Here is a 17,276-nt window from a genome sequence, read left to right on the forward strand (position 1 = left end):
ACTTTATATAGCCTACTCAACAGTGAACATGCAAAACATTAACCTCATTTGATTTGTCGTTTGTAGTGATATTGGCTCTTTAAAAAAAATCATACCTTTGGCATTAAAGCGTTTAATATAAAATGCACATAATATTTATCGGTGCAACGGCATTTTTGTTTTTTTCCGACATGCAGAGGTAGCTAACCTTAGCTACCCTAGGTATTTTCCTACTGCCTAAACTATTCTAACGTTACCCAGTATAACTGAGAAAGCTATAGCTACCCAGGTAACATGGAATCCAAACTACCAAACTATTGAAGAGAACAATTAGCATGATTTCTCAGATAAAACCTAATCAGAAAGCAAGCTAGCAAGTTAGTTAAAGGTTGCAACAGCAAACCCAATAGCTAGCAAATATTTATACTAATACTTTTATTCATTAACCGAGCTACCTGTACGCTCGGTTAATAATGTGGAAAAAAAAAAAGTTATGGTCGTTGCTAAATGCTAAATTGTGCCACTTGGCAATTTCTTTTCAATATTTGAAGCTGACTGCGGTCAGGAAGCAAAGTCAGGAAAGGTAACAAGATGTAGGGACGTTTGTATAATGTTAAATAACGGCAAATCCAATGAGGCTAATGTTCGCCATGTTCTCTAATGAATATTGTAATAAAAGGCCCCCACCTCTTCCTCTTAGATTTTTTGGACTGCGATTGCACCCAAAGATTGGTCTACCCTTTCCTCTTGGTGGGAAGCATGGTTTACTTCCTGAAATGTGTGCTCCCAAATACACTCAGCAAACCCTGGAAATATATATATCATTTGGGGATTCTAAGTATGCTACATTTAAAGAAGATGTTACCCATTTTCTCATCCAGTGTACTCATGGTACGCATTCGGGAGCACATCGTGTAGTGAAATAAGTAGGCAGTACGTTTAGTATACAGTACATAGCTTGCGGACACAGTATTTAGGAGGCTGTTCCTCCAACCAATAGGCCGACCCCTCAAACCAGCTCAGGGGTTTTCCTCCTCACAGGTAACTCCTCGTTTCCAGATAAACCCCCTGCCCCAAATCCTGTAAACTCATCTCCTCTTGACGGAGACAGCCAATATCACCCTCCTGTGGTAAACCTGTGCAACTGCAGGTGCTGTGCAGAAACTTTAGCATATGAATCACACAGGCAGAGAAAAATGAGGGACACAAATGGAAAGACAATGATAGCTGAGACCATTTCCACAGTTCAAGGCAGATCTGTGAACAGTTAGAGTTAAGGGTAACACAGAACGCCAGTGATAGCAACATCCTACCTGACTGTGAGGTGGGTATCCATGGAAACCAGGGGTCAAGGGGTCATTGTTCTGAAAAGAAAGTACAGGCCCTTTTAATGAAGTGATACAATGCAGTCACTGTATGGTTCCAGTACATTACATTCATTTTTATTGCGTGACTTCATTTTACTTCTACTTATGCATTGATGTATAAATACAGCTGTAAATCAAATGTATTAACACATACAATTCAATGCCAACTTAATGCTACACCATTATGTGCATACCATACAGACAAGCTGAGTCACAGCAACACTGGACAGTGGATACCCACTTAGCGTTAGCCATTTTAGCATTTTAATCTGTGCGAGCAACAGAGTGCAAGTGGAGCATTGAATTACTTTAATGAAGGAGTGAATCTTGTGAATGAATGAATCGCAGGAGCCAAAGAGCGAATCGTGCGGTTAGCCATGCATCACTCTCTGGCCCTCATCAGAGGCAGCAGGGTTTGTGTGCTGGCACTAATTGTGCTGTAATCAGGTTTAATTAGATTAATTGTGCCTCTGCCCATCAGTGCGCAGTCGCTCTCCCATTCCTCAAAAACAACAGGAATAAGGAGGGAGAAGTGTGGGAGAGAGGGAAGCATGCGACGACGAAAAGCTGAAACCTTGAAAACTAAGAGGCCACTGATCCTGCTCCTCCACCCACTCCCCCAGCGAAGCTCACGGACCTAATTACAGAGCGACAGGCTAATGGAAATCAGGCCTTTCCAATGAGACCAAAAAAAAAAAAAAAAAGAGACACACCAACTACAGAATCAATCTAACGACATAAAGATGCAGACATACACAGGGTTGGATGAAATAAATAAAACAATGTGAGGCACTAGCAGCAGAATTGGAATTAAAGTTGGAAAATTAATCGTGACCAAACTTAAAAACATAACTCCCATCTTTCTACAATTCGATACAGAGAATTAGAGAAAAAAATGCCAATCTTTCTGAGAGACACGCACTGCACCTCCCAGAGTGTGGTGATGTACCATAACCATAAGAGACGGTGAGTAGCAGCCAACCCAATAATTATTTAAAAGTTATTATTACACTATAATAATAATTGTAATAGTACACTGGCTTGGTTGTGGTTATATTTGGTTTGAATTTGAAAGGGAACGGGGGAAATGAAGGTGTGTTACAGCAGCAGTAACAAACCTAACATGTGAGTGTTACAGAAGCAGATTAGTCCATTGTGTTTGCAGCAGGAAAGGGAGGCGTGTTTCCTCAGCACAGGGCTGGGGGGTACAGTGGGAGCTCAGGGCAACCGGGGCATCTCAGTGATGATGGGGCTGCTCTGTCTGCTCAGCCAGGCTGTGAGTAAACACTGCTCACCTCCCCCTCCTTCTCCACTGAGAATCATTTTGGTTTCTCCCCCTCAGCCAATCAAATGAGAGAAAAGGCAGGGGTGCCATGGCGACAGCGGCAGAGAGATGCACTCACCTAAGAGCCTGACTACACTGTAAATGACTTTACCATACTGAACCAGGGAGACAAGATGGGGTCTAATCACACTCTTTCTCAGTCAAACAGACACAGACACATACACACAGCCATCTCTTTGTCTCCCCATCGACACTTCCTGCTTCATCTGGAACCAATCTGCCCCTCGTGCGCATTCCCCCGGGGGAGCGCTTTCATCAGCGTGCAGCATCAAGGCACCGACACGCGAAGTGGCCATGAAAACGTTCTGCAACCCCAGAAACACACCCCTTTAGCAACAGCAATTGAGCAGATTGAGTTGAGCTGGAGAGATTGGGGGAAATTCACTCGGAGGGTGCCATTTTGAGAATTCTGCAGAGCCTGGAACAGGCAGCCATGTGTCCAGGCGCAGAGGAAAAGGGGGATTTGCAACTCCAAGGTTGCAGGCTCTAGTTCCAGGAGGGACACTGCCCAGTATCCTGAGACGAAGTACAAAGTACACCCCACGGCTTGGGTAAATACCCAACAGCGCACGTAGAGCCCCCCCCCAGCCGAGTACACACACATTAGCATTAACACTCTCTGCACACAAACAGTTAAAAACACATCTGCAGCCATCTTGGAGCAAAATGGGAGGGACTAAAGAACAGAGAGAGAGAGAGAGAGAGAGAGAGAGAGAGAGAGAGAGAGAGAGAGAGAGAGAGAGAGAGAGAGAGAGAGAGAGAGAGAGAGAGAGAGAGAGAGAGAGAGAGAGAGAGAGAGAGAGAGAGAGAGAGGGGGGGGGGGGAAGGGAGAATTTGGAAACATCTGGAATCAATCTGTCTGGAAGAAGGAGGGAGTGAGAGGGAGTGAGGGAAAAGGGGAACAGAGAGCAGAGAAGAAATAAAAGAAAAACAGATGAGGAAAAGGGGGCAGGCAGAAAGTGACAGCGTTAATATACAACAGAGACACAGAGTCACTGAGACAGTGAGTCACACATAAGGAATGTCACGTGACCTTTCCTTAGGGGGTTCGGATGGGGGGGGCGGGGTGAATATGATACCCCCATCATCACACACACACACACACACACACACACACACACTCCCTCCCTCCCTCTTGTTTTCTCTACTCGGGTGGATTCAGCTCTGTCAGTCCGAATTTATACTCATGCATAAACACAGATGACAGGAAGTGACATCACACGCTACCACACTACACTGCAATGCATTGAGTGCTTACACAGTGCCCAGAGTACTGCAATGACAAACAACCAACGTAAAACCCACTTGGAATAGTACAATTCTAAATACTACACGTCACAGTATGTTAACAAATGATAAATAATGTTTAAAAAATGCCTTGAAACTTACAGCACACTTATACACCACTTGCAGTACTACAACAATAAACAAAAACTGGATGCCTACTACACATTTACACAGCAGAGATGACTAGGGTTAGGCTTAGTTTCACTGCCACGCTGAGGAAAGGGAAAAGAAGGGATAACAGAAAAAAAGAGCAGCAGAGAGAGCGATAGGGGGAGACGATGACCGAGGGTCAGCAGATGGTGAGAGAGGGGGGAGGGGGAGCGGGGCAGTGATAGCGGGAGACAAAAGGAGACGGTAAAAGACAGGAGGGGGGGAATGTTACAGCCTGGGGAGGAGGAGGAGAGATCTGAGGGTCTGCAGCATCCTGCAGGCTGGTTCATGCACGCAGCTCCCACGTCCGTTATCTTTAGACAGCTAAACCCCCCCCCCCCGTTTGCGCAACTCTGTGCCTGCCCGCGCCGTCTTCCGGCTTATCGCAGAGGTCAGAGGTCAAGGGCAGCGTAGCGGGCACCTCGCGTTCAAAGTTCAGGAGCCAATCATTAAACTGCAGGGGTGCGGAAGCAGCGTTAACGCACTGCGCCAGGGTGAAACGGAGCAGCGGCTGCAGCGTTAATACCCCAACCCGTCTCAGCTGGACGTCAGCCTGATTAACACACTCTCCCAAATGAGCTTTCGTCTCGTTAGGATGTCACAAAGCCTCTTTACGGCCACCGATACGACAAAGCGGCTTGAGGGAAGGAGTGGGGCGGGGGGAGGGGGGCTCATTCTGTACTTGGTTTTTTTGGGAGAGGAAACAGCGGCAACCGACGGAGAGAGAATATCTTTGGCACAAGCAAAGTATGTGGATCAGGACAGAGTTACAGATCTCTAAGGCCTGGGAGAGAACGACAGTCCGGTCAAAGGGGGACACTGAAGTGCGGGATACTCTCTTACGCCACGACTCCCTTCCTCCATTGTGCGTGTCATCGTCCTTGGTCTCATATCCAGAGCAGGGTGCAGGAGCTCACTGGAGCCAGCAGAGCATCTGCCACGTGCCCTGCACTGAGCAGCCTTTCCCTGCTCTCGCTCTAATCTCCGCTCACAGACGGCGTCTCGCGTCAGTGCCGCTCCGCCTAAAATCACCTGAAAGTGATTTCAGCCCCACAATTCTCCCTCGCCCTTCCCCCAATCACCACTCACTCCCCATCAGTCAGTGTAGCTGTCCCGATTTCCCCCTCTCCCCCACAGGCATATTTCCAGTCTACGAGGATCAATACAGCTGATTGGCAGTGAGAGGCTGATCAATAACTCCTCATCACATCACTTCAGCTAATTAGGAAGAGAATATTTGGTGTTTATTAGATTTACTCAGGACCGTAGATCATTCTGCAGGAACCCGGATGGCAAGGTGTTATGACAAAATCACTCAGTCCCTCCACAGCGATTAGAAGAGTGGATTCGTTCTTTGTCTCTTCTGTAATGACCCCTCCCCCCAAAATCCCCCCACCCCCTTTGCTCCCCCATGTTATTTCACCTACCTCCCATTCTTACACAAAGCCTTCAGAAACAGTTGATGCAGGTTAAGATAATCGTTATTTTCATAGTTCATGTCAGGACAAAGCCCAGTCAAAAAAGGAAAAAATACACCGTTCCTTATACGCGAATACTTTATTGGCCTACGGTACCTACAGTACTCTGTAGCCCTGATCTACTCAGCACTCAACTTTAGTGACTGTGCATAGACCTGATCCATGTCCAGGCGGAAAAAAAAACCATATGGGGGCATGGCGTGTTTTGGTTCGTTCTGCCCTTTGCTATAATGTTACTGCAGGGTATAGCTATCAAATTACCTTTGTCTAGCTTGGATAAGGCCGCGCGTGTACACACCCACATTTACATGCAGTTACACACGGCGAGACAGTCACATTTTATTATACATCTTCAAATTCTCCGTCTCTGATTTACATGCTTTTATTGTTTTTACAATATTTTAACAATTCTCTTATTTTCATACTTATTTTTACACGTTTACTCTAGATCAAACGTCTTAACCTTCTCAGAGCACAGACAGTTTAACGGAGATACCTAAACGGTTAAGTGACACTGAGTCGTGTAAGATGGTGTTATTGAAATCTAAAATTGCTTCGGGCGCTGCATTTAAATTTAGCTTACGTATAGGCCCGTGCGGTAGCCTATACGAATTTACCTTGTGTACAGTGACCTTTAAATATAGGCTACTTATTTGTTTTTTGAACGTTGGGTCACAATGTATGGTCTAGCTAGCTATGATGATACTGCTTACAGAAGCATTCAGTGTATAATAAAATTCTAATAGTCATGAAAACACAGTGACCGCCATCCATTCTCTTACCTGGCCGACCTCACCGACACTGGCAGATCCGTCTATCCGCGGTCGTTTGCACTCCGCCCCAGATAACTCACTCAAGGTGGCTGCTGATTGTGCGTCAGGCTCCGGGTCTCCTCGTTTCATCCCCCGAACAGGGGCTGCGCCTCCAGGCGGGTTTGTATGTGCTCCGGTTGCTGTGTCCATTTCCCTATCCCGGTCCATGATTCCCCGGGTTACGGGAAGCATAATTGAAGCGACGTCGGTCGACATTAACATTGAATGATTCTCCCACTGTATCTATTTTACCTAACACCCCCTTCCCGTTTTAGCGTGCCCCCTTCTCTGTAATGTAGCCTAACCTTTCTTGGATGCAACGTTAGCTCTCTGCCCCAGTAGCTAGCTCAGTAACCGCCTCTCTTCCTTTCACACTCGGGTTTAATTCTACAATCTACTGAACAACATGGAATCGTAATACAGCGTTTTAAGTATTAGCCAACGAAATATCAGATTTTAAAGAATTACCTACCCATTAGCTACAGAACACGCGCGATTGCTTATCGGTAGGTTTGCATTATATTAAATAACTAGGCAATCATTCCTTTCCTAGCCGACAAGAAGAAAAAAACTGCAAAGACACATAGGCGTGATTATGTTAGGTTGTGGAATAATAATTGTAAGTTATATGCATCCACCGTATTCCAATATTAGTCTAGGCCTACGCGGTTTGTTAATTAGCTATATAGGCCTAGACGTAATTAAGGTAGGAATTCAATCAAAACAACGTGTTAGGAATACCACGCAGACAGAATCTCTGCGGCATTTGTCTGTATCAATCTATATATTTTAGTTTACTATAACGTATTCATAATTAGCATAGCCTACTTCGTTTAAAGCCTGTGTAGAACAATTAGCTAGTTATGGCAGGATAAAGGTAGACCCTGAATTCTACGTAGCCTATGAGTCATCGGCAAGAATCTGTACGATTCGTGTCTACACTAACAATGAAATAAACTCGATGTATTGTTCGATTATAGCAAAAACATCCATTACCAAAAACAGATGGATTCTAACCCGAGTTCAGAAATGCTCACCCACCCACGGTCCTTGATTTAGCAAACCGAAAATAACCTTTCAGAATTCCAAACAAATCCGTGCGCCTTAACTGAAAAACATCTAGGCTAAATGTGGCTCCTCCTAATTACACATTCCGCTACTTCGCCATCTCGTTTTCGATGAAGGCAGAAATCTATTGTTGAAAATGACAAGAATCCAGTTTCTTGGTCCTATATTATTCCTGGCTTCTCTCGTAACAAAATAACTCCCAATATAAACAAATCCTTCTTTCTTTTTTTTACTACATATTTTCCTTGCTTCCCCTCTTCCAATGCGTTTGGTGTTCTCTTGGAGCGTGTGCGCTATCTTGTAGCCTAAGGAAAATGATTTCCTTTCTGTCGTGTATCTCCAATCCCCCCCTACTCCTCCTCCTCCCCCTTCCAGTTCTCACCCTCCTCTTTCTCCTTAACACACAAACATGGACTTATATGTTTTAATAATACACTGTAATCATCCGTACAAAAATATGGAAAGCGCCTTTGATATGACATCTAGATGCATGACAAATGTCACACTGTATTCCCTATTTGTTGCTATAAAGTCACATTCTAGAATATTGTCACAAATGTATTGCCGTGATTTTGTCGGGTACAGAGGGCGCTAACCTTCTTAACTAAAAAAACTGAACGTTTTATACACCAAGATTTTGGACCCGAAACATAATTATGCCCCCTGTCATAATTTCAGCCCTCCCTCTGCCTGTATCAGAAGAATAACACAACAATTAACTTCAGATTAGGTCAGATGTCGGATTGTATGTATATGGCTAATAATGGTCGGGAGGGGGAGGGGTTAACTGTAGCTGCGTCGGCCTGGTAAAGGGGTAGGACAGAGCCGGGGGGGGGGGTATGGAGTTTAGACTATATCTATGTTTTGTCACTAACAAGAAATTAATAAAATGGGGAATAAAATGTAGCATGAATGAACACAAAACACTAACTAAATAGGATGGATATTAAATTACTTTCCTTTTCAGAGCTGCAGCGAATAGAAGCCGGACTGTGTAGGACTCCGGTGCGGCATGAGGTTTGTCAGTTATGGTAGCTCCGGTGTTCATGCGACCCCTGGTGGAGAACCCTTGTCCGTGCACTGAGTACGCAAACCGCTAAAGCGTCCCAGCAGTGTTGGTCGTTTGATTTTCCTTGAGATTCGTGACTACATGGAAATGTGCGAACCTTGCCGTCGCAGGGTTTCATTTGAAACGTAGCCATGCTCCTACACAGGAACGGGATCTCACCTGATCACAACTCTTATTAGCCCTCTGTGAAACGAAGCATCTGAAGGCCCTACCTGCCTACAATGCCATAAAAAGGTATTTGCCCCCTTCCTGATTTCCTCTATTGTTGGACCTTTATCACACTGAATGGTTTCAGATCTTGAGAAAATGTAGCCTATTATTAGACAAGGGGAACATGAGTAAGCACTAAATTCATATTTCATTTATTTAATGAAAACAGTTATCAAACATTAATTTTATCGTTGCGACCAAATGCTTTTTATAATTTGAGGTTTCTGAAGTTAGGAGTGTATGTTGAATCTGAGATTCTCTTTGTCCCTTTTGACATGGCCTTTGTCTCATCCAAGATTCCTTTTGTCCCTTTCGAGATTCCCTTTGTCCCTTTGCAACATTCCCTTTGTCCCTTTCAAGATTCCCTTTGTCCCATCAAAGATTCCCTTTGTCCCTTTTGAATGTCTCTTTCAAGATTCCTTTTGTCCTTTTCACGATTCCCTTTGTCCCATCCAAGATTCCCTTTGTCCTTTTCAAGATTCCCTTTGTCCCTTTTTGGATTCCCTTTGTCCCTTTTTGGATTCCCTTTGTCCCTTTGCTGTTTATAATGTTCAGATACCATGTTTTACAGTATGTTTTCTTTTCAGTTCAAGTTTTAGTATTTGTTTTTCCGTTGTAGGTTTCAGGCGGTTGGGCAGTTTCTTTGTTTCTTTAACAGTTTTTCAGAGTTAGGTCAGAGTAGGGAATACTTCTCTGGAGGACTCACTCCTTTTGCATGCCTCAGAATTGAGGGATAGAATTGGGTTTTCTTTATGTAGGTAAGGAGTTGAGCTTAGTTGGCCTGATTCCACCTGACCATCCTGCACACCTACTTGTGTTTTTTCTTTTGTTTCATTTGTAACAATTTGGTTCTTTTTTATTGACATTGACTTCCTTTCTATTGATGGCATAGTTTTGTGTTATGGTCCCAGGTTACTCTAACACAGGTTAACAACAACCAACACCAAAGGAGATTTGGATTTAGCAGATTTTTGGCACCAGTTATTTACTTTTATGGAGTTAAGTCACGCAGATCTGCCTGAACCATTCTTGTTCTCAGAGGTAAATAGATAGTTAAAACAAAATTTGAGTGGCAATATCTTTAAAAATGGAATAAGAAAAATGTAATTTCTGTCATTATAATTTACTGACATGTAATATCATTCAAAAGATATCAATGCAGATTGCAGGAAATATTTTATTGGAAAGGCACAAAACCTTTTAAAAATATGAAGCAGCAACAATTAATCATCATTGGCTAGATCCATGGACCATTAACAGACACAGAACAGAGTGGAAACCCCCAGCTGTGCATGATGTTCAGAGGAGGATGACAGTAATGGATAAGAGATTTTCTGTGCCTGTTGTTCTTGCTCAGTATGACTGGAAAGTGTCTGTCAGACCAGATAAGTTCATACTCCCCATAGAGAGGATGGTCCAAATCCATCAGTAGACTTTCCCCATTTCTTAGAATCCATTTCCTGCACAGTGGTGGGAGATCTATGCTGTGTCCTAATGATATTGCTGAATGTTGCAATTTCCTCATGTCTGCTGGAGCAGTGCTGCTTCCAACCCTTCCAACCCTTCTGTGTTCAGGTACAAACTTTTACCCTCCCAACCCTCTACCTGCTGTGTTCAGGTTCTAAGCTCTACCCTACTAACCCTCTACCTGCTGTGTTCAGGTACAAACCTTTACCCTCCCAACCCTCTACCTGCTGTGTTCAGGTACAAACCTTTACCCTCCCAACCCTCTACCTGCTGTGTTCAGGTACAAACCGTTACCGTCCCAACCCTCTACCTGCTGTGTTCAGGTACAAACCTTTACCCTCCCAACCCTCTACCTGCTGTGTTCAGGTACAAAGCTCTACCCTACTAACCCTCTACCTGCTGTTGGTGTGTGAGTGTGTGTATGAATGGGTGAATGAGAAGCATCAATTGTATAGTGCTTTGGATAATGGCGCTATATAAATTCCAACCATTTACCATATGTTTGGGATGGAGGTAAAACGGTTTATTCTGGGAAGTGCTGTTTTGCAGCGCCACATGCTTCTTTCTTTATGGAGCGTCCTGTTAAACGCGCCATCTGCGGAGTAAATGAATAATGTGCATTTGCCCTGGAGAAATCCTCTCTCATCTGCTATTCATGGCTGTGGGAAATGAAACAGTTGGTTATGCATGTTGTGTTCTGCACTACATCAGAAGGGTTCGGATGCTTATGCCAAGGAAGCGCCCCTGCGGAGTTGTGCTGTCGTACCGTGTGGCTTACGCAAATAAACAGAAAAATGCACACAGACAAACAGATAGACATCACAGACCAGAACCAGAACAAACCCATACAGCAGAAGTGTGGGCCTGAAACCTATGCCAGCTTTGCTCAGACGCCCGGTGCTGCTCCCTGCGGTTTGTGCCCAGGGGTTTGGAAGGAGTCTTACACCTGCGTGTTTAGACTGCTGAGGACCGCGCCCATATATTTTGAAGCCAGAGTGAAACTGGCTGGCAGTGACACTGCAGTGGTCTATCGTCTGCAGTCCTTTCAGTATTCCTTCCTCTTATTGGCTACTGTGGATTCCAGCCATTCTAAGCTGACCTCAGGCCAATCTACTTTTTAATAGTAAAATAACCAAGGTACAGCCATTCAATTTATTATTCCCCAATATTGACATTTATGCTAATATGCATATATGCGTATATTTTGAAACCAGGGTGAAACTGGCTGACAGTGACAGTGCAGTCAGATGTTTTGTTGATAATGGCTGCCCAATCCCTGTATTGCTGTCTCCGGTGCGCTGGGGGCATGTGGCTTGACTTTTGGCCTTCCCCTCCACAGGTTTCATGAGCTTTCCTCACCCAGACAGTCTATCGCACAGACCTCAGACCCCAGACCACTGAGACATCATCTGTTTGAAATCTGTCAAATCAAATTAAGCTCGGCCAGAGAACAGCATGGTTCTAGTTGGCATACCCTTTCTCCTTTGTTTTTTGTAATGGTGGGACATTGCGGTGGTGCAATTCCTGAAGGAATGGGTTTATCAGTAGCATGTGCCAGCTTTGATTCACTTCCAGTTGGATTTCCACCTAAATGAGACAGATTAGAAATAGTATCTGACCAATGGATTATTATGAAAGTGCAATGGCAAAAGTTGGACAGAGCTGAATTGCACCAGAGAGAGAAGCTAGTCAGGCTGGCAGTAAGGAACAGGACATGTGTCTACACGGCCCAGACCACACCTGCCACCTCCCTGTCATTCCACCCCCTCACCTGCATTATGGCCAGGGTGACCAGATGTCTTGTTTTTCCTGGAACGGCCCTGGAATCTGCCCCAGTCAGATTTTCCCGTATTTTTCTTGCCATTATCGTAGGTTATGATTGCAGTGTTTACACAGTCCTCAAGGGAATTTGGTCACCCGAATTATGGCCTCCTGTAGCTGGAAATAGCCCCGTCCACTTTAACTGACTCCTCCCGTGTCTAAGTAAAACAGTTCTGGCAAGAAGGGTTTATTGACTTCAGTCACTTCCTGTGGGCCAGCTCCATATCATGGTAGTAATTCATATCTGCCACTAGAGGGCAGCATAAACACACACAGCCACATTTCATTTCCCAGTGAGAAAGAAATACAAAGATATACTTTTGTAGGATATACTGTATATGTATATATATTATTGAGGGCCTGTTGCAGTGGTAACTTATTAAAACAGCATCATCTTAGTTCCTCTATCATTTGGGTCAGAATATGCAGTAAAATCTGTAAGGCACACATGTATTTAAATACTGCAAGAACCATTATTTGGGACCACTCACGTCTCCTCCACAATGTTATTTAGACCCTTTACATTCTGGGTATCCTTCAACCGTACAGCTGGATGTTTGCTACATGACATCAATCTGGCTGAGTTACGGGAGCACATTAGAGCTGGGGAAGAGCTGTTTGTGGGTGTCAGTACATTTAGTCAGCTGCTGGCTCCTGCTACAGAGCCATGGCAGCATGCTTACACACATTTGTCTGCTATTGTATTTCTGTTGCAGTTTACGGGGTAGTAGAGATGATGTCATAGTAGAGGCCCCTACTGCCTGGATGTCTGTTTCGTTCAGTTTTCTGTTTGGCTACTGTTCAGTTTAGACTTCTGTCTGTGTGAGGATGTTTATGCACCTGCAAACTGCAGTGGTCTATTGTCTGCAATCCTACCAGAATTCCTTCTTCTTATTGGCTACTGTGGATTCCAACCATTCTAAGCTGGCCTAAGGCCAATCTACTTCCAAATAGTAAAATAACCAAGGTGCAGCCATTCAATTTATTTTTACCCATTATTGACATCTATGCTATTATCTTTCTCAAATACTGAAATATGAAAACAATGTTGTGTAAATGCTCGGTGAATGAACAATTCAGCCCGTTTTTCAAATTTTTGGAAGGTACCTTTTCAAACAGAAGAGGGTGCTGTTTATTTGCCACGGCAGAAATTTCAGTTTGTGTTCAATTCAAAATAAGCAGATTTTGTTTTCACAGCAGAGGGATGTTGAGTGCTCCAGTCCTGTAACCTTTGTGCCTTTGTGCCCAGGGGAATAAATCGACTGAATGCATTCCCCTCACTGTATACCTGTGTTCCAGTTATTCAGGCAATTTTGTTCAAATCATCCCAAAGGCAAATGGTAGTGCATTTACAAAAAAAATATCATCCCCATTTGGAAATTGATGGCACATATGAATATACCGTATTTGAGCAAAAAGCAAGATTCCTACAATTGTTTTCAATACATTGCATTACATTACGTGGCATTTAGCAGACACTCTTATCCAGAGTGACGTACAACAAAGTGCAAATCAAACACAAATACATTTATTGGGTTTCTATGGATAAAGTCACTTAATATTAAGAACGTTTGCTGTAAAGCTGTATCATAGACAACGCTCCAAAATTTACCCCAATGTTTTTAATGACATCGAAATTGGAAGCGCAGAGGTAATGCACATTAGTGAATGTTACGGTCACAAATCACGAATCTGCTCGGGCGAGGAAGTTACTCAAAATCAAAGAAGAAAACAACAAAAAGAGACAAAACAGACAAAAGACAGCGATGAGTTTAAAGGGAATCACTCCAAGCTCAGCGATGGCAGCGAGTGGCACGTGATTGGCCAGCGCAGGCTCTCTCAGACCCGCTCCATTAGCAGTGCACTTACAGGGAGCTTGAGTGCTTCAGCGACTCATCCAGCATCACGCTTCATTAAAGCAGGGAGAGCCTGCAGTCTTTCAGCTTCACCGCTGCAGGGTCAGACACACAGATGCTGGGAGACCCCCGTCTACAGCCCCTGCCCCTGAGGCAGAGTGGGGCGGGTGGAGCTCTGACCTTTATAGTGGTGACTTACCCCAACAGAACTCAACAGAGTTCCTTATTCACAGCATACATACGGTGGGGTGCAGAAATGTGGGCACCCCTGGTTTAAATGAATCTGTATGTGATCGAAAGCAAGCCTGAACTCTAAATGTTAACTTAAACATGAGATCTTTCTGCAAATTTCAAAGCAAGATTGCCCAGACCTAGGCGATTTACTCGTTGGCCACCACCAAAGGTATGTTCGGAGAGAAAATGGTGAAGCCTTTGTAGTGAAGAACACCTAGCCAACTGTTAAGCATGGAAGTGGATCCATTATGCTTTGTGGGGCACAGGAAATATTGTGCGAGTGGAAGGCAGAATGGATTCCATCAAATATTAAGAAATTCTAGAGGTTAATGTTCACAGGTCAGTGAAGACATTGAAGTTGAAGAGAGGTTGGGTATTCTAGCAGGACAATGATCCAAAGCATACCTCAAAACAACCATGTAGTACCTCCTGGAAATACGGATGAAGGTTTTGGAATGGCCACCACAGTACCCAGACTTAGTACCAATATTATTGAAAATCTGTTGAGAGATCTCAAACATGGCATACATGCAAGGAGGCCAAAGAATATTTCTGAGCTAGAGGTGTTCTGCCAGGAAGAATGGGGCAAAATTCCAAAAGCAAGAATTGAATGACAGGGGAATACAAAGTACTAACTGACAGGGCTCCCAAACCTTAGCACAAGGCCCTTTTCCTTTTTTATAATTTTGAAACTGTAATTTTTAAAAATCATCTTGCCTGAAAATTTTAAGAAATATATCTTGTTTAACATTGTACCATTTAGAGGTCAGGTTCGTTTCTGTTCACTTAGTTGCTTTTTCACCAGGGGTGCCCCAATTTTTGCACACCACTGAACAGCTTTGACTGGCCTGGATGCTATACAGACACACACACACTTCACACACACAGAAGGCTTCCCTCAGTTTTCTGTGTCACAGATAAGCCTCAAGGCTTTAAAGCATCTCCCACAGTAGTGGAGCGCTCCAGTCCAGGGTCGCCTTCCCCCTCCCCCCTCCCCCCCTTCCTGCTTCAAGTCCTGTACCAGCACTTCCTGTAAATATGGCTCCTGAATTAATGATCAGTGCTGAGTAAGGGACTGTCTCCAAACGCTGTCTCTTTCATCAGAGCCAGATACAGAGCCACAAGCACAAGCTGGTGCTCACACCGCCTCACCTGCACAGGGCTTTACCCCACCAGAAATGACACACACATACACACACATGCATATACATGCACACATGCATATACGGGGCGGCCTGTAGCGTCATGGTTAAGGTAAATGACTGGGACACGCAAGGTTGGTGGTTCAAATCCCAGTGTAACAACAATAAGATCCGCATAGCCGTTGGGCCCTTGAGTAAGGTCCTTAACCCTGCATTGCTCCAGGGGAGGATTGTCTCCTGCTTAATCTAATCAACTGTACGTCGCTCTGGATAAGAGTGTCTGCCAAATGTCAAATGCCAATAATGCACAAACACACACATACACACACACGCATATACATGTGTGCACATACATACACACACACATGCACGCACACACACATGTATATACATGTGTGGGCACACACACACACAAGCACACACACGCCTCAACTCAGGATGCAGGAGAGGAATGAAACTGCCATATGATTTGTACTTTTACACCTCATTTACATTACTACCAAATACTACAATATTGCTAAAGAAATAAGAAATGAACAGTTAACACGCTTTGTTGGGTGAGAGTGCTTGATCCTACTGCTCATTAATTCCTGAAACCCCTTAAAATAAGGGCCAGGGCAGGATGCCTAATCCAATGGGGATTCATGTGGGCCAGCCAGGTTCAATCATATAGATCTGCTGCTAATCTCCCTATAGTTTATGATCACTTATTCATACACATAAACCATGACAGTTATGCTCAGGTCATCCATACTGTGTGCACAGGTCTCCATCATACTAAGTGCTGAGGTATTAGATCATGTGGATATCCTATTTCAAATAGACTGGCAAAAGTAGGTTTTTGGTGCATTTTTGCATGCACTTAAAATGTTTGCAGTCCTGGAGGTCTGTGCCATGCCAAAAACTCATAGCAGCTCAAAACTGCATGCTATGTCCCCAAGGAGATACATATAAACACATAAATACATGAGTAAACTGTGTGAATTCAGTGAAAATGACTGTGAAAATGCAGGTGAGCGTGAATGGCAGAGAGGGAGGTTCCCTGGGGGGAGCTCCTGTTCTCTCTGTACTTTTCACAAACCAATAGAGACCACGCTGCAAGCCCTGAGGGACCTAAGTACAAACACAGGCCCGACCCACAGCGCGTAACACAAACCCTCTCTGCTGAAAACACAGCCAACCATTCCTACTCACACACATCTGCCGGAGGAAAACTTGTCATCAGAGATCATCTGCATCAGTTATATACTAATAGAGATCATCTGCATGAGCTTTTTACCATATACCATTGATGGAACTAATATGTATCTATATATATATATCAGTTATATACCACTTATCACAGATCATGATCAAATCATCTCTGTCATTTACATTACATTATTGGCATTTGGCAGACGCTCTTATACAGAGCGAAGTACAGTTGATACACTGGGATTCGAACCACCAACCTTGCCTGTCCCAGTCATTTACCTTAACCACTACGCTACAGGCCGCCTGCATAGGCATAGATCATCAACAGTTATATAGCATATTCCCGTTTCCAGAGCAAAATACAATGCAAAGTTCAGGGATCGAAGTGTCACTCCCTTGAGGTTAGAAGTACCGTCCCAAAATGGGAAGAAGGGAAGACTTTTGACTCTCTAAGACAAGTGTCAACTACCCTATAAATTACCCAATATTTACATACCCCATTTTACTCAGTAGTATATTAAAAAGGCAAAATTTTGCGTTATACACACAAGACCAAAACAACTGTAAATTCAGAAAAATAAGTTCCGCCTGTCCATGCGTTAGGTAAGAGAAATGTACTGGTGATAGAGAGGGCTGGGGAGGAGGAGCCAAGGTGCGGTCTTCAGTCTGCATTGGAAGATGGACAAATGATCCACTGTTCTCATCACCATGGGACACTCATTCCACCACTGAGGGGCCAGAGCAGACATGACCAGGAAGTGCACAGTCAGTGAGGGGGAGCATCCCAATGTTGTGAA

The 17,276-nt window shown here is 44.1% G+C and overlaps 1 protein-coding gene across 1 annotated transcript in view; it reads right to left on the reverse strand.

Moving 5' to 3' along the window:
* Nucleotides 1-7,790, reverse strand: part of LOC133114268 (RNA binding protein fox-1 homolog 2-like) — a 32,155-nt gene extending 24,365 nt beyond the window's left edge. Inside the window, exons 1-2 of the mRNA XM_061223501.1 lie at nucleotides 6,389-7,790; nucleotides 1,293-1,343 (exon numbers count right to left, since the gene is read on the reverse strand). Coding sequence (XP_061079485.1) covers nucleotides 1,293-1,343; nucleotides 6,389-6,640 — 303 coding nt within the window. The 5' untranslated portion in view covers nucleotides 6,641-7,790. The remainder of the gene's footprint in view (nucleotides 1-1,292; nucleotides 1,344-6,388) is intronic.
* Nucleotides 7,791-17,276: the final 9,486 nt, after the last annotated feature.

Source organism: Conger conger, chromosome 16 (genome assembly GCF_963514075.1).
Source record: "Conger conger chromosome 16, fConCon1.1, whole genome shotgun sequence".
Taxonomy (NCBI): domain Eukaryota; kingdom Metazoa; phylum Chordata; class Actinopteri; order Anguilliformes; family Congridae; genus Conger; species Conger conger.